The sequence below is a fragment of the Drosophila takahashii genome, chromosome 3R (genome assembly GCF_030179915.1).
Source record: "Drosophila takahashii strain IR98-3 E-12201 chromosome 3R, DtakHiC1v2, whole genome shotgun sequence".
Classification (NCBI taxonomy): domain Eukaryota; kingdom Metazoa; phylum Arthropoda; class Insecta; order Diptera; family Drosophilidae; genus Drosophila; species Drosophila takahashii.
The window spans coordinates 8634053-8661423 of record NC_091681.1 but is presented as its reverse complement, the minus strand read 5'-3'; the positions used below and the strand labels follow the sequence as shown (position 1 = coordinate 8661423).

General features: G+C 38.1%; 1 protein-coding gene across 3 annotated transcripts; it reads right to left on the bottom strand.

The window, feature by feature from the left end:
• Nucleotides 1-3127: 3127 nt before the first annotated feature.
• Nucleotides 3128-11763, bottom strand: Rm62 (ATP-dependent RNA helicase Rm62). Of its 3 annotated transcripts, none has more exons than XM_017160778.3 (5): nt 11323-11763; nt 6563-7690; nt 6052-6290; nt 3969-4147; nt 3128-3860 (listed from the first exon to the last, which is right to left on the bottom strand). In XM_017160778.3, the coding sequence occupies exons 1-5, from the start codon at nt 11754-11756 to the stop codon at nt 3654-3656; spliced, it is 2187 nt and encodes a 728-aa protein (XP_017016267.2). In that variant the 5' UTR covers nt 11757-11763; the 3' UTR covers nt 3128-3653. The 3 variants fall into 3 exon arrangements, with proteins under 3 accessions (XP_017016267.2, XP_070074057.1, XP_070074058.1); XM_070217956.1 differs by lacking the exon at nt 11323-11763 and adding an exon at nt 8665-8814; XM_070217957.1 differs by lacking the exons at nt 3128-3860; nt 3969-4147 and adding exons at nt 5237-5498; nt 8665-8814 and having other exon boundaries at nt 11323-11462.
• Between the last annotated feature and the right edge of the window lie 15608 nt (nt 11764-27371).

Here is a 27371-nt window from a genome sequence, read left to right as displayed (position 1 = left end):
ATAATTGATTGCGCATAACTTTTTTTTAAATGGTCCGATTTGAAAAATGTTTTCTACATTTCGATAGGTATAAATATCAAAGACCGTAACAGTTATAAGTTTTATTAGAAAAAGTCATTTTTAACGGTTATTTAAAATTTGTATAATAAAAGTTTCAAAATAATTATTATAATAAATATTATCAATTTGTATAATATCGCTCAAAAATAACTTTTATTTTTGATTTTTCTATGTCTTAAATAACAGTGATCTATAATTTTTCAAATAAAAGATAATTCGGCCAAAAAGAGGCCTATTTTCATGAATTTTGTCACACGATACGGTTAATGTTAGATAAATTATTTTATTATTATATTAAAGTACAACACTTAAACTATATTTTCTGAAATTTTCATTGAAAAAAATTAAAATATAAGCCGTCGGCGGCCAATCTCCGTAGCCGCCTCCAAAAAAAGAGGATTTGCGGTGAACAACATAACTCGTTACTGGATCATCAGAAAAAAAATGTCCATTAGTTAAGATGTTTCTTAAGGTAATCAGATCGAGTTTTTTTTTTTTAATTTTTGGATTTTTGGTAATACTTTGAAGTCAAAAACGTGATTTTAGCCTAAAAAATTGGATATATTAGTTATTATAAAATAAAATGGACAATGTTCACCGACTTAAAAAAACATACTTTTCAGGAGAACGATTTAAAGTTTTGGATAGGTATAGAGACGGTAGGGACATATTTTTTGTAATTTTCATCCGATTGACATGAAATTTTAATACAACATTCTTGACGTGTTGTACATTAATAAAAAAAATTAAAAAAAATCGGAAAAAAAAATTAAATACCATACCATATATTTGTGTGGATTGTATACATCTTAACTAAAGGCAGTCCATATCGATTTTTTAAAATCCGCGAATATTTAAGAAAAGAGGTATATATCTGAGTGAATCGTAAATAACTGATATTTTAATATTTTACGAAATACTAGGCAGAGGGACAGGTGCATTTATTCCTATAATTCCGATTTTTTTGTACTAATACATAACTGAATGGTGACGTCATATTACAAAAACGTCTATGGTAACTCATTAATGTTGATTTAGGATTTATGAGAATATACATATTTAAAAGAATATTTTTAAGGATTGCTACGGAATATCCTAAAATTGTAAAATAATTAAGATCAAATTCTATAGCTTAGACTATGAAATGTGAAATGTGGAAAGTTTATTAAGGTTTTGAAGAACAAATTTTTGCATTTTGACAGAATGTGACGGCCAAAATCAAATATTTTTGGAATAAAAACGTTTGGTTCCATAAGGGCAATTCTTTAAAAAATGATTTTTTAGGTCTGTTTCGTGCATGTAATGAACTGAAAAGGATTTTTATTTGATTCAAAAGTGGTAAGAATATTGACCAGACAAAAGTTAAGACGAATTGTGGGATATGACTTCGAAAAACTACTTTTTTAAGGTGTAGAGAGACATATTCAATATTTATGTATTGGTTGAAGATTGAAAGGACCTTTGGGTTGGACTACTCTCAAAATGGAACCTTTTAGTTTATATTTAACCAGATCTAATAATGGTCCGAATTGTGGAAGTTTGTCAGTAGATTAGCCTCTTTATAACCTATCATAACCTATTTAGTCAGGATTTCAAATAACTAAATATACAAAATTGTCTAATCTCTGTCGATGCATTAGTTATTTATTAGTTATTATTAGTTATTTCAAAAACGTTCAGTCACAATATTTTAAACGATTTTCGATTAAATTTTATTTAAGAATTCGCAACAAGGAAATTATAGTCTGACCAGAAGCAACTTTTTCCTCAAAACTTGATAAGAAATTTTCTTCAACTTGCTTCGGCTTTACATATCGCCAATCAAGGCTCGCCGCAACCTCTTTTCCGTTCTCGGAACGCTTTGCCCAATTCCACCAACTTAACAAATGACATTCTCCCCGGCTCCACCGCAACCGCAAGAACGCGACGCTCCATCCGCCAGCAAATCGCAGGACCTCCAGTCCGACCACATTCACGTCCCCAGAAGCGTCATTATCGGGCCCCAGGAATCGCCATGGAGCGGCGGCGCCGTACAAATGGGGTAAGTGGACCGGGCTGGTCCCAAGAACCCAACTAACTTGTCAAAAGGAGCACGGGTGAGAACCATGCACAAAGGGAGACCGTGGAACCCAAGGCACGAAACAGGCCAAGTCGAAAGTGAATTGGCTTCATTGCGTCTAAATGTGGTGTCAGAAGACACGGACACGGCGGCTATCATTCCTCCGCACTTATTTCCCCCAGTGCTGCCAACTATCGATTTCAAGTAAGAATTAAAAAAATATGCAGTGTAAATTGAGAGGACTGTTTTATGTTTATTTAGTTCAATAAGTAATTCTGGCTTTTAAACGTTTTAGATAAATTTTGGCTGAATACACTTTTTTTCCAGCGTTTTCCGTTAATAATTGTAATTATAAAAAAATAAATCAGTAATATCTGATTAAGTGTTAGTTTTACAATTTTAAGGAGTATGTTATTTTCATTATAATTGTTTAATACAATTCGATTTTGAAGTGTTATTCCACTGCTATTTTCAAACTGCTTTCACAATATCCAGCCACTGCAATGGACATACTTTCCGCTTGCGAATGGCTACAAAACCGCTTAGTTGGCAACACTCGCATTTCCACCCCGGAGCAAACACAGCTCTTATCTGACGCTTTTCGAGGGGTGAAGAAACTGCTATTGACACTCTGCCAAAACCGGCCAAATCTCGCACTTAATGATGTCTGCGAAAATATTTCTGCAATCACGATTATTTTACACCCGCAACCTCCATTCATGGAAAATGAAATTTCTTTGTAGCCACCAGGCCAGTGCGCTTACAATTTAGTTGAATTCAATACATAAAACTGCAGCTTTGTTGTTGGTTTGGGTTGTAGTAGGTATAAACACACGTTTATTATTTTTTCCGACAAATTAAATTGAAAGTGAGAAATTCTCATCTTGTACATACAGTTTTCCTTTTGTATTTAGTGTCAGTAGTTAATGTGATTTCCCGTTTGTTTTCCTTCCTTTACACAATCTTGTTGAGCCATAAAAGGTATCCCAAAAGTTAATTTTCCAAAAGTAAATTGAAGAATTTATTTATTATTAAACAAAGGTCGCTCGTCAGCCTTTGTTCATTGTCATCAAGACGGGACAGACGGGAATGATCCTTACTTCCTCCTCCACTACATCATTACACTCCTCGCGCTACGACTTCTTTTGCTTTTAGTTTAGTGATACGTTGCATTAAATTAAGAAATTATCACATCATATTTGAAAATTGGTTTTTGCGTTTAAGTAAAGAGTGTTTTTGATGTTTTCAATTGGATTGTGTGCCGACTTTGCGGTTCGGCGTCAAATAACTTACAAATCATTTAAACATAAAATCGCTATGTTCAAATAGCTCGCTTCTTGTTGTGTTCCATTAATTGGGCGATTAAAGGTCTGAATTTAAATCTGAGAATAACCGTCAGCGGGTTCGGTGAAAGTAGTACGAAAACTTAAACTTAGGCTATGAACTTAATTTAACTTAGGGCCTAGCGCGGTTTAGTTTAGCTACTGAAAACTCCTGTTTCTATAGCTTCTATTACTGCTCTTCCGTCCCCGATCTAGTCGAAGCGCGAGTGTCTGCCCTCACCACCGCCGCCGCCGCCACCGCCTCCACCGAAGCCTCGTCCGTTGCTCAGGCTGCCCTTCTTGAAGCCGCCGCCGCCAAAGCGACCGCCACCACCGCCGCCGCCACCGTAACGGGAGCGTCCGCCGCCACCGTCGTAGCGCGAGTTGCGGGCCATATTTTCTAGGGCAGGATTGATTTCCTGGAAAAAAAGTACAATCATTAGAATTTAATTTTACTAATTCGATCAGGATCAGTTAAAACCCGCTTTAATTGGTATCAAGCTCCTGATTTCGCGTCGACAACTCACCTGATTAGCCTCTCTGAGGACGTCGACCAGCGCCTTGGCTTGCTTGGCATTGTTCTTGGTGAAGAAGGCGAAGGAGGTGCCCTTTGTGTTGGATCGTCCTGTACGTCCGATGCGATGGATGTAGTCCTCGCTGTTTTGCGGGTAGTCAAAGTTGATGACATACTTGATGCCGTCCACGTCTACAGAGATGTCCGGAGAAGAGAGAAGGCACACAGATTAGTCTAGAGCTCCTGCCTGTTCTTACTAATTAATTGGGGAATAATATATAATTGACGAACAGTTTTCAAATTGCCAAATGATTTTCCGCTCTGCGCGCTCGCTTGCAACAATTTTTAGCGTTTTTCCGAGATGTTTTGAACACTTTGAACACACTTGTCTTTTCTTTTTTTTTAACTTTTTACGTTAGCATACTATGGAGTCTATGGTAGTTTTTTGTTTTGTGGGTTGTTTGTTTTTTTTTTAGAGAAAAAAAGAAAATGTTTCAAAATGTACGTTACCTTCTTGGTGCTATAAATTGTTTCACTCAATTTTTCTCTCAATCAAAATATCTGATTGGCGTCGCGCAGCTCGTGGTCCAAACTCTCCCCAGAAACAACAAGGTAGCGATCTCGATCGCACGGCGAAGCGGAGAGTTTGTTGCAATGAGCCGCGTGCGCCTCTGACTAAGCTCTCTTCTCACATGGACCATTTTGGAGATGACCACCGTGAGGAGACACGACCATTACATTTAGATTTCAACTTTTTTGGGAGGATTAACAACAACAAGCGGGCCGCCTTTTCGTCCAGGAGCAGTGGGCTTTTTTGATGCGGCGGCAAACGCGGGCAGTGGGTGTTTGGTGGTGGTGATTGGAGGATTTTTGGAGGACACAGCACTCAGCAGCAGCATCCTCGTCTTGATCCTCGAAAGCACATACATCTCATCTCCTGATCTCGTCCTCTCTGGTTCAAGCAAATGTCGGGTGTTCTTATTTGGGAGTGTGATGTGTGTTGTGGGTGGTGTCAATGTGCTTTGCTTTGGCTTTGGCTTTTGCTGTGCCTGTTGCTGTTGCTGTCGACTTGGTGCATGTCCAATTCTTGTGCTTTCTCAAGGGCCAGGCCACCATCTTTACATCTTTACTTTGCACGCCGCCTTCCGCCTTCCACTGCTGAGGAAAAAGCTGGCTCTCTGATGGATCGGTTCAGTTGTTGTTGTTGGATCTTTGGTTGATTGGTTGTTTTGGTTGGTAGTTGGTAGTCTTTGGTCGCAAAAACGTATCATAGCATATCATTCTTTCTCAACAAAAAGTCGGGGACTGCAGAGGCCACATATGATGCATGATGTTGGGGATATTCGATATTCGTGTCTCTCGACCGTCTGAATCTGAGAACTTTCATCGGTCCTTTTGCGCAATAGTATCACACAGGGTGTGCTATCATCAAATATCATAACAGATCTGATTCTGATGTTGGCAAAAGTCGCTCAAGTCACGAGTGTTCGCAGTGGTCGCCGCTCATTCATTATCCTCCCCATCATACTACCAAAATCGGCCTCTGTAAACGAGAAAGAAACAAGAAAGAGAGAGAGAGAGAGGGGAGAGAGAGAGAGAGAAAGAGGCAGAGAGACACGCACAAAGACAAAAGTCGTGTACCAGGTACACCGCAATGCATATGGAGCATACGCATTTCATACATTTTTAGCAGGGGTTGGGTCGGGTGTTTAGGGCGTGGGCGGGGTGGGGGTCAGGGTCAGGGGGTGGGGTAAAAGTTCAAGTTGATTATTCGATTTTGGCATTTGGCTTATGTCTAAGAAACTGTTTCTGAATTGGCGCGCTCGCTAGATGTGGATTTGACATACCGGGATATATCTCTAGGTGCGGTTAGGGGATTCGGGTGGTGGGTTTTAGGGTTTAGGTTCTGCTCGCATGATGTGGGTGGTGTGTAATGATGGTGGGTGATCGGTTAGGTGCAGTTTTCTCTTGTACTGATGGTATGTAAGCAATGGCCCTGGCAAGTGTAACCTTATCGCTAGCAGGCCCCTCCGAAACATTCGCTCCTCCGGCCGCAAACTACGAGATATTCTACACCAATGTGGGAGCAAACTTACCGAGTCCACGGGCTGCCACATCAGTGGCCACCAGGATGTTGGACTTGCCCGAGCGGAATTCGCGCAGGACAAAGTCTCGCTCTGATTGCGATTTGTCGCCGTGAATCGCTCCGCAGCGGACACCGAAGCTGCGGATGAACCGCACCAGGTTGTCCACGCGCCGCTTTGTCTCCACGAAAATGATGATCTTGCCGGGACTCTCGCTGGTGTCGTAAATGTCGGACAGGAGGGTCTTCAATCTGGGTTGATAAAGAAAAAAATTAGTTTTTTATAATTTGTGACACAACTATTGGTATATAGACGCTATATCTATATCTTAAATCTCAACTTAATCAACAACTATTAGTAATAATGGCCTAATAATTAATCCAAATATGCAGTGGACTAGACCTTAATTTTTTATGACAGTGCTAACAATTTTACTTTTCAAAAGCAATAAAATTTAAAGTTTTAACCCTTTTATCTTACGACTTATAAGTTTCTAGCTTTTAGACAAATGGCTTCCACTTACTTCTCTTCCTTGCTGAACTCGTCACAAACGTCCACCACCTGGCGGATGTTGTGGTTCGCGGACAGCTCCAGCGAGCCAATGTTGATCTGGATGTAGTTGCCCAAAAAGTCCTCGGCCAGCTGCTTGACCTCCTTGGGCCAGGTGGCGCTCCACATAAGCGTTTGCCGATCGGGCCGGATCTGTGAGACGATCTTCCTGATCTGGGGCTCGAAGCCCATGTCCAACATGCGGTCGGCCTCGTCCAGCACCAGGTAGGTGCAGCGCTTCAGGTTCGTAGAGCCGGCGGAAAGGAAATCGATGAGTCGTCCGGGGGTGGCAATTACGATCTCGCAACCGCGCTGCAGATCCCGCATTTGGCCGCCCTTCGGGGCGCCGCCGAAGACGCAGGTGTTGCGCACATACGACGAGGAGCCGAATTCGGTGGCCACCTGCTGGATCTGTTGGGCCAGCTCCCTGGTGGGGGCCAGCACTAGGGCGATGGGTCCGTCGCCCCTCTGCAGCGGCTGTTGGTTGTTTATGTGGACAATGGCGGGCAGGATGTAGCCCAGGGTCTTGCCGGATCCTGTCTTGGCAATACCCACAAAGTTCGAGCCACTCATGGCGATGGGCCAGCCCTGCGCCTGGATGGCGGTGGGCGCCTTGTAGCCCTGTCTGCGGATCTCCTTCATGACGTAGTCGGGCAGATAGACCTCGGAGAAGTCCTGGATGGGATTCTGCGCCTGTCCGCGAACCGTGATCTCCTGCTCGTCGCGATACCGCTGAACCTCGTAGGGGGAACGGCCGGCCACGTTGGGGTGCTCCTGGTAAAAGTTTTTCTTGAAGGGAGCCAGGTTGGAGAAGTCGACCGGGCGCATGGGGAGATCCTGGCTTCCGCCACCACCTCCTCCACGACGATCGCCTCCGAATCCACCACCGCCGCCGCCTCCGAAACGGTTGCCGCCTCCGCGGTCATCGCGGCGCTTCTCGATGCGACCGTTCCTTACGCCATGGTAGTCGCCACCGCCGCCTCCGCCACCGAAGCGATTGCCGCCGCCTCCACCGCCGCCTCCTCCGCGCCGGTCATCGCCGCCACGATCGCCTCCGCGACCGCCACGTCCACTGTGACCAAAGTCGCGATCATGAGGTGCCCTGGAAAAATAAGAAAAAAGTATGTCAGTACCAACGGCTTTGATTTATTCGCTTAAACAAAATATACACCAAATATTTTAATGGAAACGAAAGGCTCAAGAAAAGAAGTCTGACATCTTTATCATCGTGCAGCTAATTTTTATTTTTAGTCACTCAGTTGTTTTTTTTTTTTATTTTGATCTACATAAATAATGCAAAGTGACTTTACTAAAGTCCCAACAATTTGTGTCAATTTTTTTTTTTTTAATTTAACGATTTTTCCACAGGTCTTGTTAATAATAAACTTGTATGATTATACGTTTATACTATACGCCTGGTTTCTCGAATCGTATTTTACTTTCACAGATCATAACTGCTTTTTAATTGTGTATAGTATAATAATGTGAATCGCAATAGCTTCTGCATAAGCAAAAAAAATATAAGCGAAAAATTGCAACGAAGAGGTTTAATTTTCTGCCCAGGAAAACATTTTTCCTCATTTCGTTTTGCCATTTATGCTTAGTTTGCATCAGCCACAATTTGCTTGGTGTCAACTATCATTCTTTATTTAAATCAAACGACTTCATTTTGTTTATATTGCTATCTCGACTTTTTGTGGAATTCTAAAAACTGAGCCTAGTGAAATTTAAGATTTAAATTTATTTATTTTTCTTTTCCAAATTTGTCTTTTAAAACAGAATATTGACAACATTGGTAAGTTCGTGTAGTTTGATCTCTTTGCGTTTTACGATGTACATTTGTTTAATCAATTTTTTCTTATCTTCCATCTAGGATTACTTGGTGCTGCGCACATTGACGAAAAACTTGTTTGTATCAATTCGGTCTTTTTGGTTTTTGAACAATATAACCTTCTAGAATTTAATGCAATTTAACTGAGCTTTTTGTTCGGCTCGGCCTCGACAGCTGCATTTTCTTTTCTTAAGTATTTCTTTTGCAGAAAAATTGGGGAAAAAGAAACGAGTGACTTGGCTTACTTTGCTCGCATGCTGCCGTTTTTAGACGTCTGCTAGTTGGGACTTGGATTTCAACTGCGACTGGTCGACTTGGAAGGTAACTCTTCGCTTTTCGATTTCTTTCGACGCTGCTAAACAGCTGACATGGAGTTGTGCTACAACCGCAATAAACTTAAATAAAACTAATTGCGTGTTAGGGAAATTAAATAAATTTCGAATAATACAAACAGTAAAGCAAATTTGATTGACAACAACATGCAATTCGAGCTGGGTTACTATTACTCCCGCCCACCGCTTTTCCACCCCAATTTATCTGCCCTAAACTGCTCAACTAAACAACCCAGCGAACAAAACACTGTGTTTATTGCTCTGGCATTAATCAAACTAGGGAAGACAGTGCCAACCTGTCTAGTTTCTAGTCAGATCTGGCTATAGTCTAAATTAGGACTTGGCATATATTTAAAAAGAAGATAAAACAAGAGGGAACGTTATAGTCGGATGCCCCGACTATCAGATACCCGTTACTCAGGTAAAGGGAGTGCGAGGGAGATGGAGATAGAGATAGAAAACGTTGATCACGCATAACTTTTTAACGAATGGTCCGATTTGAAAAATTTCTTCTACATTTCGATAGGTATTGATAAACACAATAAAACTGCATTTTTACTTTTCCAAAATATTAAAATTTTTAAAATCGTATATAAGCGATGGTGGGCGTTAAAGGGGGCGTGGCACCATTTTGAAACAAACTTGCGCTGCGTAGGAATTCCTAGAATCTGCATGCAAAATGCCAATCTTCTAGCTTCTATAGTTTCCGAGATCTCAGCGTTCATACGGACAGACGGACAGACAGACAGACGGACAGACGGACAGACGGACATGGCTAGATCGACTCGGCTAGTGATCCTGATCAAGAATATATATACTTTATGGGGTCGGAAACGCTTCCTTCTACCTGTTACATACTTTTGCACGAATACAATATACCCTTTTACTCTACGAGTAACGGGTATAAATACGATAGATGTGAATTACTGGTTAATTATGAAATTGAATATTAATGATACATGCATCAACACAGATGCTTAAATATTCGTATTTCATTCGAGAATTCGAATATGTCAATAGAGCATTCGAATACATTATTATAGGCTAGAATTTCTAGCATTTCCTTGAGCATTAGTAGTATTCGATATTTTCTGAACTAAGCTATTAATATTAATTTTAAATGCTTTTAGATCGATTTTCGTAGTCGTTGGCATCTCCAAGGGGTGCACTATGCAAATCCAACCCTCTATCCAATCCCCCGTTTGCTTGTCTATTGCTCTGTCAATTTGGGACCCCATCCCGCCCCAAATGTCTGTTTGTAGGGCCCCGTGGCACGCTAGCAGCGGAGCGGAACGCTCTGAACATTTATGAGACAGCCAAATGTCTTGTGCCTAGTTTCGAGGGGGGTAAACACCTGAGGGGGGCTGGGAAAATCAGAGGGGGCACCTCCGACTTTGTGTGTCTACCTGTCGCTTTTTGACATGCGAAAAGACGAATCGCAAGCTCGCCAAAAGGGGGAAACTCCTCATCATAATCAATTGGCGTCATTTGACATTTTAGACTAATGGGGCCGTTTATGTGATGGGGTAGTTCACGAACTGGGTAACTATTACAATTCAATACTTTGTAGTTGGTTGACACTCTTGGTACTTGAAACTCAATAGACTTCAGTGCTGTGAGATTATTAAAAACAACAATTTCCTTAAAAAAAAAATAATAATAATATTAGTCATTCAAAGACTTTAAATTCTTTTTTTTTCAATGGAATTTACTAAAAATGTATTACTTTTCTTAAACATTATACTCGTTTCGAAAAAAGGCATGATAAGAAAATGTCGTAGAACAATTCTAAAACAGTACATTATAATAATTATGAACCACCTAAATTTCTAGAATTTCAGTTAGGGAAGTTTGGGCCTCAGATGCAAGTTCTTAAATTATGGGAAATACTAATAATATTATTTACCTACATTTAGTTCCTATAAATTCTATCTATTGCGAGGTTATGGAAGTTGGGGCCTTAGAAGTTGGTCTGTAAATTGGTACGGGTACCAAAAACATCGCGATATCTCTACAAAACCTCGTGTGAGCGAAGGAAAGAGCACGAGATAAAGGCATGCTGGCGAGTGAGCGGGATGGCGCTAGCCAGTGACAGCCGCCGACTGTTATACACACGCGAAACTGTTATACAAGCACGCGAAAATGCCGCCGTCAACAGGCACACACTCACAAACAAATGAGTGTGCCGCTGTGTGTGCGCGCGTGTTCGTGTTCGGGCATACAGACAAATTAAAATGCTATAAAAAAGCAAACGAAGCAAGAACACGTTTCACAAATCAGGCAAATTCTTTTTATGACGTGCGCTGTCGTTCTTGTTGCTATTCCTTTGCGGATGTGGGGGATAAACAAAAAAAATGGAAGAAAAACCTCCAACTGTCAAAATTTTAGCAAACCATGTGTTTTTCTCTCTCTCTGCCACTCTCCCCTTCTTCTCTTTTCGCTTCCACTAATTACTCATCACCTCTCACTCGCCTTCGTAGGTGTACAGAAAAAAGAAAAGAGACGAAGGGTGCTAAAATGGCGACCGCGGAAAAAACCAAACGCATTTCATAAGAAATTCTTCAAACTCACATTATTCCTTCAATTTTGATTTCCTCTGAATTCTCGTCGGGATCGGTAAAAAGCGATTTCCTTCTCGTCCGCTGCTCTGCTTTCGGGATGGAATCTGTAGAGTCGTCTGGTTCTGGCTTCGAAGTGTCTCGAAACGCCCGCTGCGACTGGATCTGTGGACTACTATATCGGCTATGGGATAGTAGTGCTGCTGGGGTTATCTCCCGATTCCTGTGACTCCCGTGGAACTGTTGTCGGTGTTCGTTGCAGAGCGAAGAAGAAGAAGCGAAAGTGCCGCTGCTGCTGGCGGAGGAGAAAAGAAAATGGCGACGTTGCGTTATACATTTCTCGGAACTTCTCGGGGAAATCAATAGCAAGTTGCCCCAGCCGCAGGCGGCCGTTTTGGGCGGGATAGCGCCCACGCGGGGGTTTAAGTATTGCACTAGTTTAAGCATATTTCTCCACGACCCAAGAACACTCTTCGATTATGCTAATGGCCGATTCCTCCACGGCAGCGCGACATCCGCGCGTGTCTTACCTAACCTCGTCCAAAATTAGAGTGACCCTAGACGGAGGGGAAAAATCGAGCTAAGGTTTAGTGTGGCCGCTGAGCGGTTGGTCATATATACCATTAGAGTGGCCGTCGGCAGTTGGCAGGTACTATCGATAGTTTCTGGCATTAGTGCTATCGTGCCCGCCAAAATGTTGTACAACTAGTTTCAAATTTCAATTGCATTTGTCAAAGGAAAGACATGCTGATACATTTTTTTATATACGTTTGTGAGGAAAACTAAAGGGGGATTCCCTAAACTGTTGAATTGTTGAATTTTGGTCAGCTGTTAATCAGCTGTTCCATGCAAAGTCAACTTTCAGAAATTTCAGCAATTCATCAGCCTCGGGGATGCTGAAAATTTTGTTGAATTGCTGAAAAGCCAGAGTTGTCACCTTTTTTAAAAAGTCGTGGCAACTCTGTAACATTTTAGTATCACCAGTACGCATTATTTATTTTAAAATCAACTTAGAAAGCATATTTGTGGTTCTTTTTACCTTGGCAACACTTTTAGACAGTAACTAGCAATAATAAATCAAATTTTACATGCTTTAAGTTCCGTGAAATTTTTCAACAAATAACAGCTGTTTGAAAATTCATCAGGTGTCATTTTGGGTCGTTCCCTTAATTGCTGAAATTTTTTGTTGAATTTTCAACAATTCAGCAATTCAACAGTTTAGGGAATCCCCCTTAAATCTGCTTGTTCTTCTTGGGTTTCAGTTTGTTAATAGCTGTCAGCTGTTTCAGCTTGATTTCTAACTGAATTTTTTGCTGTGTGCAGAGGGTATTACAGATGTTTTGATCTATCTCTACATAAAATAAAGTAGTATACAATAGGGGGATTCCCTAAACTGTTGAATTGCTGAATTGTTGAAAATTCAACAAAAAATTTCAGCAATTAAGGGAACGACCCAAAATGGTTCCTGTTGAATTTTCAAACAGCTGTTATTTGTTGAAAAATTTCACGAAACTTAAAGCACGTAAAATTTGATTTATTATTGCTAGTTACTGTCTAAAAGTGTTACCAAGGTAAAAAAAACCACAAATATGCTTTCTAAGTTGATCTTAAAATAAATAATGCGTACTAATGATACTAAAATGTTACAGAATTGCCACGACTTTTAAAAAAAGGTGACAACTCTGGCTTTTCAGCAATTCAACAAAATTTTCAACAGCCCCGAGGCTGTTAAATTGCTGAAGTTTCTGAAAGTTGACTTTGTATAGAACAGCTCATTAACAGCTGACCAAAATTCAACAATTCAACAGTTTAGGGAATCCCCCTAATAAAACTATAAAGAGTGGAAAAATGGATTTCTGTAAAAGTATAAGGTTACAACCATGCAACAGCTTAATTGCAAAAAAGTATGAAAATTGAATTTGTATTGAACAGCTGTTAAACAGGTGACCAACATTTAGCAATTTTGCAAATCAAGAGTTTAGGGAATACCCCAATATTCAGAATTCCTGGTTTTCTAATTTAGCGTTTATTATCCGAGTGTGCGACGTCTACTCTAAAGCCCTGTTCACGCAGACGCTGTTGCAATTTGAAGCGGACTTAAAATCGCTGTTGCAATTTGAAGCGGACTTAAAATCGCTGTTGCAGTTTGAAGCGCACAAAAAATCGCTGTTTAAATTTTAAGTGGATTTTATAGGATCTTCCCACAGAGATCCATCCACCATCCGTTAAACGGATGGTCCGAAAGGTTTTGCCGTTTCGAAAATTTCCCAGTTAGTCCGCCATCCAATTCTGACGGACTTTGACGGGCTCTTTTATGCGATAGTTAGGCGATGTTTTCTCGGTGAAACTCTGAATTCTTCCTCTGGACTGTGAAAAATGGAACGTTGACTACGAGAACAAATCAAATCAGATTTGGGGTACGGGAGGTTAGGCTCTCTCCCAGTCAGCAATATGTATGCATACTCGTTTTAGGATATGTTATAAATGTTCAGATATGTTTTTTAACTATTATCTTAATCTATTTATTGTATTATTCTACAAAAGGAATAGGAGAACGCAATTTTACGACAGTTTTCCCGAGTTGAAATCCCCTTCGTTAATGTTGAGCTGAGCAACTGCTTTTGGGTCAGCTGTTATTTGTTGGTGGATGGAGCTCTGTGGGAACTAGAGTTTCACATTTGTCAAAAACCCCAACCGTTCCACACGGATGGACTCTATAAGAGGTGCAGAAACATCGATGTTTGCAGACATCGATGTTTTTCAAAAAACATCGAATAAAAAATTAGTTTTCCAATTTTTTTAAAATTATAAATATTTAAATTATAATTTTAAAATCTCAATGGAATTTGTATTTATCCATCGTTTATAGCTTAAACAGTGTCGCGCCTACACCAACAATACCATTCCCTATAGATTCAAGCAAAAAATTAAACATTATAATTATCATAATACGATATGGTTTTTGGTGTTTATAATTTTATTCGAAGTTTTTAAATGTTAAAGAAAAGCTATATCCCAGAAAATAAGAGAATGTAATAATTTTAATTTCCATTTAATTTCCCGACCGTTCCTATGGCAGCTATATAATATAGTGATCCGATTTTTTAAAAAATTTATTTCAAAATTCAGAAGTATTTAAAAAATAATATTCTCAAGGGTAGAAGGTAAGACTTAAAAAAAAAACACCAAAGCTACTTGACGTTTTACATTTTTTTCCGATCCTTCCTATGTGAGCCATAAGATATAGTGGTCCGATCCGGACGGCTCCGACTTATATACTACTTGCAATATACTTTTGTAAAAGATTCATTCTGATAGCTTGAAAACTAGTTTGCGTAGAAACGGACGGACAGTCGGCCTAGTGATGCGTCTCCTTCACTGCGTTGCAAACATCTGACTGATATCATTTTTCCCTTTGCAAGGGTATAGAAATGTAACAAATTACTTACCTTTAACGTTCCTTTTTCTTTGAACAGTGATGGCCCTAAAAACATCAGAGGTTCTAAAAACATCGATGTTTTGAAAAATTGGAAAAAAAAATTTCTACACTCTATGGCTATTAGGCCAATTGTGGGAGATGGATGCATCTCAAAATGGTACAATTTGAGAATAAGTAAAAATTAGTATAACGTTTTGGAGCTGTAGCGACTCCATAGGAAGAGAAAGCTCTTGTCTATCCAGGTTATATAACGTAACGCCAACAAACGCTCATAACGCTACAATTTTTCTAGGGCCCACATTTTGCAAGATTTTGTAAAGTCTAAATGAGGGTAACAGGTATTTGATAGTCGAGGCACTGGACTATAGTGTTCTCTCTGCTTTTCTTGTAGTTTCAACAGAAAGCATTAATACCTAACAATATTGCGTCGGTGTTGGAAGGGCTTAAAACGTTTTAAGCATACCTTTCCGGGTTTGACATATTTTTTACACGCAGAACCACATTAATAAGTAAAAGACAACATTTAGCAAGGACTCAATCCATATCGAAGTTTCACGAAATACTGCAAACTACAAATATGTGCACAATTTTCATGTTTGCACCAATCGCAAGATATACGTTTTCTTCTTAAATTTTCGTATAGTTATTAAAGATAACATTGATGATTTTAAATCATTTTGATTTTACCATTACACATTACACATTACACATTTTTGCAAACAATTTTTCTACCCGTTAAAGGAAAATATGCGTCGGAAAGTACATACATATGTAACAGAAAGAAAAAAGCGTTTCCGACCCTATAAAGTATATATATTCTTGATCAGGATCACTACGCAGGTGATATATATATTCCTACGCAGCGCAAATTTGTATCATTGGAGTGCCACGCCCCCTCTAACGCCTCCAATCGCTTTAAACGACTTCAAAAGGTGTCTGGAGCTCACATCATTAAAGAATTCGGAACAGTATAATGCAATTTGGTTGTGTTTATTTATACCTATCGAAATGTAGAAAAATTTTTTGAAAATGAACTATTTGTTAAAAAGTTATGACCAGATAATATATTCCAGGCAGTGCAATCACTCGCTCTGTTACCTTATCTCCATCTCCCTCGCAATTTCTTTGTTGAGTAACGAGTAACGAGTGACACCCCCGATAATAAGCGAAGTAGTGGACGTTAGCGTTCTCTCTTGTCATACCCATTATAATTTCAGTCAGAAGTTTGTAAGACAGTGGGCTTTCTACGCAGCGCAATTTTATTTTAGCCGAGCGCCACGCCCCCTCTAACCCCCACAATCGCCCACTAATGATTTTAAAATGTGTCTAGCGCCCACATTTTTGAAGATTTCCGAGAAGTATAAATTCCATTTTCTTGTGTATATCGTGTATTTGTACCTATCGCATGAAGAATACATTTTTCAAATGGGACTATTCATTTAAAAGTTATACGCAATCAAAAAAATGTTGTATATCCATCTCCCTCGCACTTCCTTTAGCCGAGTGACGGGTATTAGATAGTCGGAATACCAACCCGACTATAGCGTTCTCTCTTGTTTTTAAATTGCTATTGGTCAGAAATAACCAATATTTTTTAGTTTTATAAATATTTATCAGAAACAATCATTACTTATAAGCGTAAAAATATCACTCAAAGTGCGATTGCAGCCGTTCTACGCAGAATTTGACAATAATTTAAATGTGTGCTTATAGGTGGAAGCACGAATCACATATGGGCAATTCTCTGGGGATGTCAACCAAGCCAAAAATCTTAAAACTTGAAAAAAAAACATCTTTATGATTTTGCACTGATATTTGATTCTAGTTAGTTGGATCCTCAACTAAGCTAAGTAATTTGAGTATCATTGGATAATTTTCCAAAAAACAATTTTTTGGTATTTTTTTTGGTATTTTCTAAAGTGGCTCTTAAACGGTTTTTTTTACGTTAAAGCCTAGTACTCAGGTCGGCTAAGAGTTTTACTAGTCGAAAAATATTAATCTTTTAGTGTGAGCGAAGTTTTTGGAGTTCATGCGCAATGCATGTAGCATGCACACAAAAAAAAAACTTGGTAAAATTAACTGTAAAAATTGTCAAACAGGCCCCAACCAGAAAAATTGTCAATTCTACTAAGTAAATAGTAATTTCACAACAACAAAACACACACAATTAGCAAAGACACAAACCCAAAGCAAAAACAAAGTACACGTATCTATTTTAATAGTTACGTAACTATCTTTGTTGGTCAATTTTAACAAGCAAATTTTTTTGTGTGTGGTCTTACTCTCAGCAAACAAATCAACTGGCGCCAATTTTAAAATATTACAAAACGTTGAGCCGACCTGGGTTGGTAGCTTTAAATTTGCTGTTAGCATGGCGATATGTATTACCGCAACACCTTCTGCCAGTTTTCCATTGGTTTTTAGGGTTTTCCTTCCATTTATAATTTGTCATTGACACACCGCTTCTGCACATACACAGCCAAATATCAAATTTTTTATTCTTTGATATTTATACCCGTTACTCGTAGAGTAAAAGGGTATATTAGATTCGTGCAAAAGTATGTAACAGGTAGAAGGAAGCGTTTTCGACCCTATAAACTATATATATTCTTGATCAGGATCACTAGCCGAGTCGATCTAGCCATGTCCGTCTGTCTGTCTGTCTGTCCGTCTGTCCGTCTGTCTATCTGTATGAACGCTGAGATCTCGGAAACTATAAAAGCTAGAAGATTGACATTTTGCATGCAGATCCTAGGAGTTCCTACGCAGCGCAAGTTTGTTACAAAAGGGTGCCACGCCCCCTCTAACGCCCACAATCACTTATATATGATTTTAAAAATGTCAATATTTTGGAAAATAAAAAATGCAGTTTTATTGTGTTTATCAATACCTATCGAAATGTAGAAGAAATTTTTTAAATCGGACCATTCGTTAAAAAGTTACGGCGGATCAAAGTTTTTCTCCATCTCCTTCGCACTCCCTTTAGCTGAGTAACGGGTATCTGATAGTCGGGACACCCGACTATAGCGTTCTCTCTTGTTTTTGATATATTCTTACCATTTCCTTAGCTTATCTGAGTACCGCGGTGAAAAAGTCTCCGGCTAAAGGCGTTATTTGCCTCTCCTTACTCCTATGCTTAGCTATCAGTTTTCGTAGTAGGCTCATGCACTCTATCACTATGGACGGCAGTCCATGTAGTGACGAAGCGCACCAGGAGAGTGTGCGAAGGCGACTACTATTATATAGCCGCAAAATTGAAAATCTGCTGTGATAGTCCGATCGTAATGAGTAATACACCAATCGAAAGGTATTGCAAAAACTTAAAGGATTGCATACCAAGACTTTAAGAAAATCAATTGGCTTGGGAGAGAGAGCGGTGAAAGTGAAAAAGTGAAAATTTCGAAATTTGGAGCTGTTGGGGCCGGTGGGGATAAATGCCCCCTCGCAATGTTTTAGTTGTATTCCTTTTGAAAATACCCGTCGAATGAGGGGTCATTTGTCAAAATCCGACGCTCCGTTCAAAAGTTATAGCCAAAATAAGATTTCCTTCTTCTTCCCAAAATGAAAATTTAATTCTGTTTGTCAGTTTGTCAGTTTGTCAGTTTGTCAGTTTGTCCAAAACATGTTTCTTAAGTTTTGAAAATTTAATATGACGTTCATCACATCGATATAAAAAACTTTTGTTCTACCACTTTTGGAAAAACTCGCTAGTTTAGCGGGAAAACAGCTATAAATAGCTAAAATTCGGAAAACCGTAACTTCTATACTACTAAAGCTACAGACTTGTGCTGCATCTTGTTTGAAAGGTATTTTTAAATGCTATAAACGCCTTCTATATGCAATTTGTGTAAATGTAATAATTAAAAAGATATGAACAAAAGACAATTTTTTAAAACTTTTTTTTTATCTTTTTTTTTATTTTTCTCAAAAACGGCTCTAACGATTTTCTTGAAAACTTTAAACTGTATAGCCCTTGAGATTCCTTAAATTTTGGTATATAACACATTACTGTAAAAAGTCACGTTTAAAAGTTATTTTTATACGAAAATAGCCACTTTTGCCAGCTCGAACAACTAGAGCTTCCTGAGTATTGAATTTTGTGTGAGGGTATCCGAACTGTATTTTAGGGTCATGGAATCAGTAAATTTGCACTTAAGAGTTGCATATAGGAATCTTTTGTTCTACGACTTTTGGAAAAAGCCGCTACTTTAGCGGGAAAAAAAGCTAAAAATGGCTAAATTTCGTTAGTTTGTAAGTTCTACACTACTAAAAATACAGACATGTGCCATACCTCGTTTAAAAGGTATTTTGAAATACTTTTTAATTTAATTTGTTTAAATACAATGGCTTACAAATTATGATTGATTAAATTTAAATGTATATATTTAATGTATATATTAAACAAACAAAAACTTCTGATATCAAATAAAAACACCTCTTAACGAGGTAAAAAACTAGTGACGATCGCACCTTCAACATACAAAAGTTCTGATATCAACATTTGTGACGAAAAATTATTACACTCGTCATTAAATAGACTTTCTAATATTTTTTCATTCGGCACGCTGCAATAGAAAATGCCTGTGAAGGGAAAAAGGCTGGAATAGTCTGCTAGGGCGGGCCGAATGGGAAAATATTAGAAAGTCTATTTAATGACGAGTGTAATAATTTTTCGTCACAAATGTTGATATCAGAACTTTTGTATGTTGAAGGTGCGATCGTCACTAGTTTTTTACCTCGTTAAGAGGTGTTTTTATTTGATTTAGACTTAAAATAATATTTCGTGTTCTTGAAAATATGAATTTTAATATGCATTTTTGTAACAGCTTTAATTTTTCCCTGACACAAATCTTGATTAAGTTATATTTTCCCCACATACGAAAAATTATTTCTACAAACAAAAAAAAACTTGGTAAAATCAACTGTAATAATTGTAAAACAGGCCCCAACCAGCAAAATTGTCAATTCTACTAAGTATGTAAGTATGTAGTCATTTCACAACAACAAAATACACACAATTAGCAAAGACACCAACCCAAAGCAAAAACAAAGTACACGTAACTATTTTAATAGTTACGTAACTATCTTTGTTGGTCAATTTTAACAAGCAAATTTTTTTGTGTGTACCGTTATTTTCCATGATCCCGTTATTTTCGGCAAGTTTTATATTTTTCCCGCAATCAGGACCCCAAATAACGTGGATATTAGTATTTTGGACGAAATCGGACGTTGGATCTAAACGGAAGTACACCCCAATATGTACAAGCAATGTACAACGATGCCACAATTATGAAGATGAAAATTGACTTTCCAAGCTTCTTAAGGTGTGTGATGTAATTGTTGTGGATCGAGGGTTCAAAGACATCGTCAAGGATCTTCTGAACAAACGCTTTAAAGCGCTTATGCCAGCCTTAAAACGAAGCAAATAGGTCCCGGGTCGTTACCAACATCAGATGACTAGTCAAAGCGGTGTATGAATTTCTGAATCAAGTACCAAAGAAATCAAGCGAAATGTGGAAGAAACTAATCCATTAATGGATTAAATCGAGGCTAAGGAGCTGATGAGAAAGAAAGCTACGTTTGCTAACATTATCAGCAATGAGTATCTTGATAACCCAGAACTGAGCGACGAAGGACTAATTACACTGTTTATATTTATTAGGTATCATCGATATTTTTTGCACTTTTTTTTTGATAATTTTAAGTGGTTTCAATTTTCATCGGGACAAGAAAAAATTCGTATGTAAAAGATGAGCGTCGCTCATGCACTCATTTCGGAATTCGAGAAAACGCGGTAAAAAAAATTCGTTGGAAATAGCGGCATACATATGTACAATGTACATTGTACATAATATGTATATAACAAGAGCAACAAAGTGAGTCCAGCGCAGTCCATTTCTGAAATGTATTTAGATTTGTAGAGTATTTAATTCTTGATAAAATTTTTTTAATTTTAGTTTTTTAGTACATAACCTCAAGTTTTGCAACGTTGAGTTGTTTTCCATATAAAAAAAAAATGAAACCAACAAGGCCGAAGAATATGCTATTTTAACTTTTTTCAAAGCCAAAGTATCTAAATCAGACCTTGACAAATGGGAAAAGACTTTAGTATTGAGAAGCAGAGCATTTTACTATCGCCTACACAAGTTATGGAGCAAATGAAAATCAAATGTGAAGTTATTTTTAAAATATCATGCAAATTGTCTTAAAAACAAAACAGTCGTAGCAGTTTCGAAATTCTTATAGCCTCTTCCCATAGAGTCCATCCGTGTGAGACGGTTGGGATTTTTGACAAATGTCAAATTCGTGTTCCCAAAGAGTTTCCATCCACATCCACATCCAATATCAGCTGACTTGAAGAGCAGTTGCTCAACTCAACATAAACGAAGGGGGATTTTAACTCGGCAAAACTGTCGTAAAATTGCGTTCTCCTAATCTTATTGTAGAATAATACAATAAATAGCAAAAGATAATAGTTTAAAACATATCTGAGCTTTTATAACATATCCTATATCGAGTATGCATACATATTGCTGACTGGGGTAGAGCCTAACCTCCAGTACCCCACAATCCGCTCTTACTAAGCCTCTGTCTAGCCAATATTAATATGGCAAATTTGTAAACAAAGCCAAATGTGTGCTGTATTATTAGTTATTATTTCTGAAGTGCATAAAATATTCAGAGACTTTGCTGCAAACATTGATGTTTTCGCATGCAGAACAGCTAGCATTTTGGCCCACTCATAGCAACCTGCTTTCGAATGCATTTCCGCTCATAACAAACTACAAATAATTCAACAATAGCCAAAAAACAATGAACTTCAGCATTATTTAATTTTTTCCCGCCATTGATTTGATTTGTTCTTGTTGTAGGATATGTTATAAACGTTTAGATATGTTTTTAAACTATTTTCTTAATCTATTTATTGTATTATTCTGCAATATAATTAGAAAAACGCAATTTTACGACAGTTTTCCCCGAGTTAAATTCCCCTTCGTTAATGTTGAGCTGAGCAACTGCTCTTCAGTCAGCTGTTATTGGATGGTAGATGGTGGATGGAGTTCTGTGGGAACACGAGTTTCACATTCGTCAAAAATCCCAACCGTTTCAAACGGATGGACTCTATGGGAGGAGGCTATTAAAGTCGGTGGGCCGTCTATCTCTGACCTTCCAGGCAAGGGGAACTATATCTCGAAAAAAGCAAGCTGCAGATTTAGCTGCGTCTGAGGACGCCAACGTAACCTTGTTGATCCAAGCGGCAGGCCTAGCCTGACCTTGCATCGATACTTTAGTTGCTTTCGATATGCCCGGGAAAGGCTAAGATTTTACGAAAGGCACTAACCGAACTAAACAGAATGACATAGGTAAATTCTACCAGCGATGCTTTGGCTCTTATTTTGGATCAAGGCCTTACGAAGGAACAGTATTTTCCTATAAGCGAACATTCAAATAGCAAGGATTGCCAAGTGTATCCTACCTACAAAAAGGTGGCTGAAGAAATGCAAGAGTGTAGGCCAGTCCATTCCAAAGTCCATTAGATCACACAACTTGTCGTCTTATTATTTTACAAGAAGATGTAATCCAGCGTTATGCTGAAGCAAAATACAGATTTACCGATTTAATCCTGAGGTTTGGATTTGACGGAAGCACAGGACAGGCAATTCCAGCATTTTTGCGAAGGACGAGTTTATAAAAGAGAGTAGGGAAAAAATCCTTGCTAAAGACTATAATATCAAGTCGGAAATACAATCGTTGAAAACATGTACTAAAGTTATTTTAGAGAACGGAAAATTTGTTTATGTTAAGTTTCAGGGTTACCTAACAGTGATCGACGGTAAAGTTCTTAACGCCCTGGCTGATTCAAGGTCAACACAGGCTTGTCCAATTTGGGGAGCAACTCCTGTGGACTTTTTGAACAACAAACATTTCAAATGCGAAAAGTTTTTACCAGTTATCAGTAACTTGAAATGTGAGTTTAAAGAAAAATTAATGGAAAAACCAAAAGGTTCGATTAGCGGAGCTTTGTGCAATTTATAGGGGCTCGGCGATCATAAATTCAGCAGCGAGAACACTTTGGACTGCAACCAGCTGAGCGCACGAAAAACTCTCATTGGAGTGCAATTTTGGAGAGGGCGGCAGTGTCAACGCGGCTTAAAATAGGCGAGGGGTGTCGGGAAGGCGCACCAAAAAGTTTGGTTAAAAATTTTTTTTTTACCTGTCGCAGACTTTGTTTCACGGCTAAAAAAAAACCGCCAGACCCCAGTTTTTGTGGCAGTGAAAAAATGAAAAATCCGAGGTAACCTCACAAAACGGCGAAAGAGGAGAGGCAAAGAGAAAGAGAAGAAAAAAAAAACCAAGATGACTAAATATTGTGCCGAATTTTTATAAGTTTTTATACCCGTTACTCGTAGAGTAAAAGGGTATACTAGATTCGTGCAAAAGTATGTAACAGCTAGAAGGAAGCGTTTCCGACCCCATAAAGTATATATATTCTTGATCAGGGTCACTAGCCGAGTCGATCTAGCCATGTCCGTCTGTCCGTCTGTCTGTCTGTCTGTCTGTCTGTCTGTCTGTCTGTCTGTCTGTCCGTCTGTATGAACGCTGAGATCTCAGAAACTACAAAAGCTAGAAGGTTGAGATTTCCCACACATATTCTTTGGCTTCCTACGCAGCGCAAGTTTATTTTAGCCGAGCGCCACGCCCCCTCTAACGCCCACAATCGCCCACTAACGATTTTAAAATGGGTCCTGCGCCCACATCTTTAAAGATTTCCGAGAAGTATAAATGCAATTTTGTTGTGTATATTTATACCTATCGAAATGTAGAAGACATTTTTCAAATCGGACCATTCATTAAAAAGTTATACGCAATCAAAAATTATATATCTATCTCCCTCGCACTCCCTTTAGCTGAGTGACGGGTATTAGATAGTCGGGACAACAACCCGACTATAGCGTTCTCTCTTGTTTTATTTATTCTTAAGTGATTTTTTTGTATGCTATTTCAAAGTGTGTTTTGTAGTTGGTCAGTGCTTGAAGTGTGTGAAAAGCTGGCATAATCCCGGTGTAGTTTCCCGGACTGTAGTGGACTCTCAGACGTCCATTTAACCCATTTCAAAAAAATTTAAAATAATATGAAAAGTGGAAAAAAGCCCCTGTGTCCCCAATTAAAAATTTGTAGTTCTTTTCGCAGAATTTTTAGCAACTTCGAACAAAGCGCTTTCTTCGAGGATACTACCGGAAAATTGGTGAGCGATTTTTTGTTGTCCATATATTATGTATATTTTATGGTAGGACGCAATTTCAATTTTATTTAAATTTTTATTATTTGGTGTGGGAGAGCTAGTGAAAAATAGAAATGGGTTTATATTTGCCAAGTTTATTTTCTTTCAACTGGCATTATGTAATTGCGACCGAATGTAAAAGAATACTTTTGTGTCTTTATAAAGACAATTGAGAAATTGAGTGAAACCCAATACCGTCGATTTCGTTTTTTTGAAATTTAAAGTAAAAGTAATTTAAATTGGCATGCCGACATTAACATATATATTTTAAAAACCTTTTATTGCACCTACCCCTATTTATAGGAATTATCTATGATATTTATAAAACAACACCTCTTAACGAGGTAAAGGGTCGTGACGATCGCACCAACAACATACAAAAATTCTGATATCAAATTTTGAGTGCTTCTGGATGCGACTCCCAGGATTTATTTTACTCGATTTAAAAATACGTTTTTTTTATACCCTTGCAGAGGGTATTATGATTTCAGTCAGAAGTTTGCAACGCAGTGAAGGAGACGTTTCCGACCCCATAAAGTATATATATTCTTGATCAGCATCACTAGACGAATCGATCTAGCCATGTCCGTCTGTCCGTCCGTCTGTCCGTCCGTCTGTCCGTCTGTCCGTCCGTTTCTACGCAAACTAGTCTCTCAGTTTTGAAGCTATCGCGATGAAACTTTCCCAAAAGTCTTCTTTCTATTGCAGGTAGTATATAAGTCGGAACCAACCGGATCGGATAACTATATCTTATAGCTCCCATAGGAAGGAAACGTTAAAAAAATTCTAGCTTCGGTGTTTTTTGAAAAAAAACCTTCTACTCTTGGAAATATTATTTTTTAAATATTTCAGAATTTCGAATAAAATATTTTAAAAATCGGACGACTATATCATATAGCTGCCATAGGAACGATCGGAAAATTAATGGGAAAGTTACACAGAAATAAATTTTAGCTTTTTTGGTTTTTATTGTATTCTCTTCTACTTTAGAACATGACTCTTTTTAAATATTTCCGAATTTCAATTTTCATTTTATCAAAATCGGACGACTATATCATATAGCTGCCATAGGAACGATCGAAAAATTAATGGGAAATTAATTGGAAACAAATTATAGCTCCGTTGGTTTTTATTGTATTCTCTTATACTTTTGAATTAAATTTAACAAAAATCGGACGACTATATTATATAGCTGCAATAGCTGCAAAGTCATATTAAAATCATACGAAATTTAAAATTTTTGCGATTTGTAAGTTAATAGGAACGATCTGCAAGGGTATATAAGCTTCGGCTGGCCGAAGCTAGCTTTCTTTCTTGTTTTAATTTCATTTTTCATTGTTTAATTTTTTTTCCATAAGGTCATGCAAAAAATAAAAACAATAATTAGTTAGTATAATGTTGGGAAAAATTCTTATTCGGCTCCCATAGCAACAATCGGAAATAGCCTTAAAAAATGAATATATTTCGCTCAGTGTAAGAGCTTTTGACATGAATCTTTCTAAATCTTATTATTTTATACATACCTTGATCAGGGTAAAAGCGCGTGCTGATCGTACGTATATATCTTATAGCTCCCATAGGAACAATAAGATGAAATCGGTCAAAATTTGAAGTTTTTCAGGATATTTCGCGCAGAATATAAGCAATTGACATGAAACTTCCCAAATCGTATTCTTTTATGCATACCTTAATCAAAGTAAAAGCGCGTGCCGATCGGACGTCTATATCCTATAGCTCCCATAGGAACAACAGGGTAAAAAAATTTTAGATTTTTATTTTTTTCAATTATAGAATATTTTGTTGTTTATTAATTCATGTTGCTATTCTAGTCAAGTTTTTATTCGTGAAATCTGCAAGGGTATTAAAACTTCGCCTTGCCGAAGTTAGCTTCCGTCCTCGTTATACCCTTGTAGAGGGTATTATAATTTCAGTCAGATGTTTGCAACGCAGTGAAGGAGACGTTTCCGACCACATAAAGTATATATATTCTTGATCAGCACCAATAGCCGAGTCTATCTAGCCATGTCCGTCTCTCCGTCTGTCCGTCTGTCCGTCTGTCTGTCTGTCCGTCTGTCCGTTTCTATGCGAACTAGTCTCTCAGTTTTAAAGCTAGCGCGATGAAACTTTCCCGAAAGTCTTCTTTCTATTGCAGGTAGTACATATGTCGGAGCCAGCCGGATCGGACCACTATATCTTAAGGCTCCATAGGAATATTCAAACATATATAAGAAAATTCATTGTTACTTTGTAGGAAGTAGGCGTTTTAATTCTTGACTACTTAAAAACAAAATTCAAAAATAGAAACTGAATCTGGAATCCCTGGAACTGCACCGAGTGAGTATTACTTTATCTGCAAGGGTATATAAGCTTCGGCTGGCCGAAGGTAGCTTCCTTTCTTGTTTTTGTATGATTTTACAGCAGTTTTACGATAGAAAAAGAATGGGTGTCCGATTATGCGTGGGGTTCACTGTATGTACAAACACTGTGCATAGGTAAAAACCTTAAACAACGCGATGCAGTGGCCCAATAAGAATTATTTTAAAAGCACTCTGTTTATTAAACACACAATTATTTTTGTTTGCTTAAAAATAAATACATTTTTATTTGGTTATGGTTATTTTACCTCGTTAAGAGGTATTACTTTTTAATTTTTATTTCCACTTATCACCGCTCTATACTTACATGGCACAAAAAAGCAAAAAGGTTTGTTTTCCAAAAACATTGCAACTAGAAAAAGCAAGTGACAAGACATGCATAAGAAACGAAAAAACAGCGCGCGTTCTTGCAATATCTCTTTTGTTCTTCTCATTTCTTTTTCAAGACCACCGTTTAAAAAATTATCATTTCATATTTTTTATGCCAATGGATGCATTCCGATGGAAGCTAAAATTGCACCGACTGAAAAAAAACAAGAGAGAACGCTATAGTCGGGTTGGTGTCCCAACTATCTAATACCCGTCACTCAGCTAAAGGGAGTGCAAACGCTGTACTCGGGTTGGTGTCCCGACTAATAATCGTAACTCAGCTAAAGGGAGTGCGAGGGAGATAGATATATAATTTTTGATTGCGTATAACTTTTTAATGAATGGTCCGATTTGAAAAATGTCTTCTACATTTCGATAAGAATAAATATACACAACAAAATTGCATTTATACTTCTCGGAAATCTTTAAGGGGTTATATATGTACCTTTTTGAGCAAAAAATTGAGGAAACTGTGGATTTTTTTTCAGGTGTGTAGCAATTATTTTATGACACTGAAGTTATTATTTATTAATAGTACATGTTTTTATCGAAACAACAAGCCTTTGTTCTTGAAAAAATATGAATAATTTACGAAC

Excerpts from the sequence above, each read along its gene's own strand:
- Rm62 (XM_017160778.3), bottom strand. The coding sequence starts at position 11,756 with ATGCTTAAACTAGTGCAATACTTAAACCCCCGCGTGGGCGCTATCCCG. Across the intron at positions 7,691-11,322 it reads ATCAAAATTGAAGGAATAAT|GGCACCTCATGATCGCGACT; the intron begins GTGAGTTTGAAG and ends TTATTTTTCCAG. Across the intron at positions 4,148-6,051 it reads TGTGGCAGCCCGTGGACTCG|ACGTGGACGGCATCAAGTAT; the intron begins GTAAGTTTGCTC and ends ACATCTCTGTAG.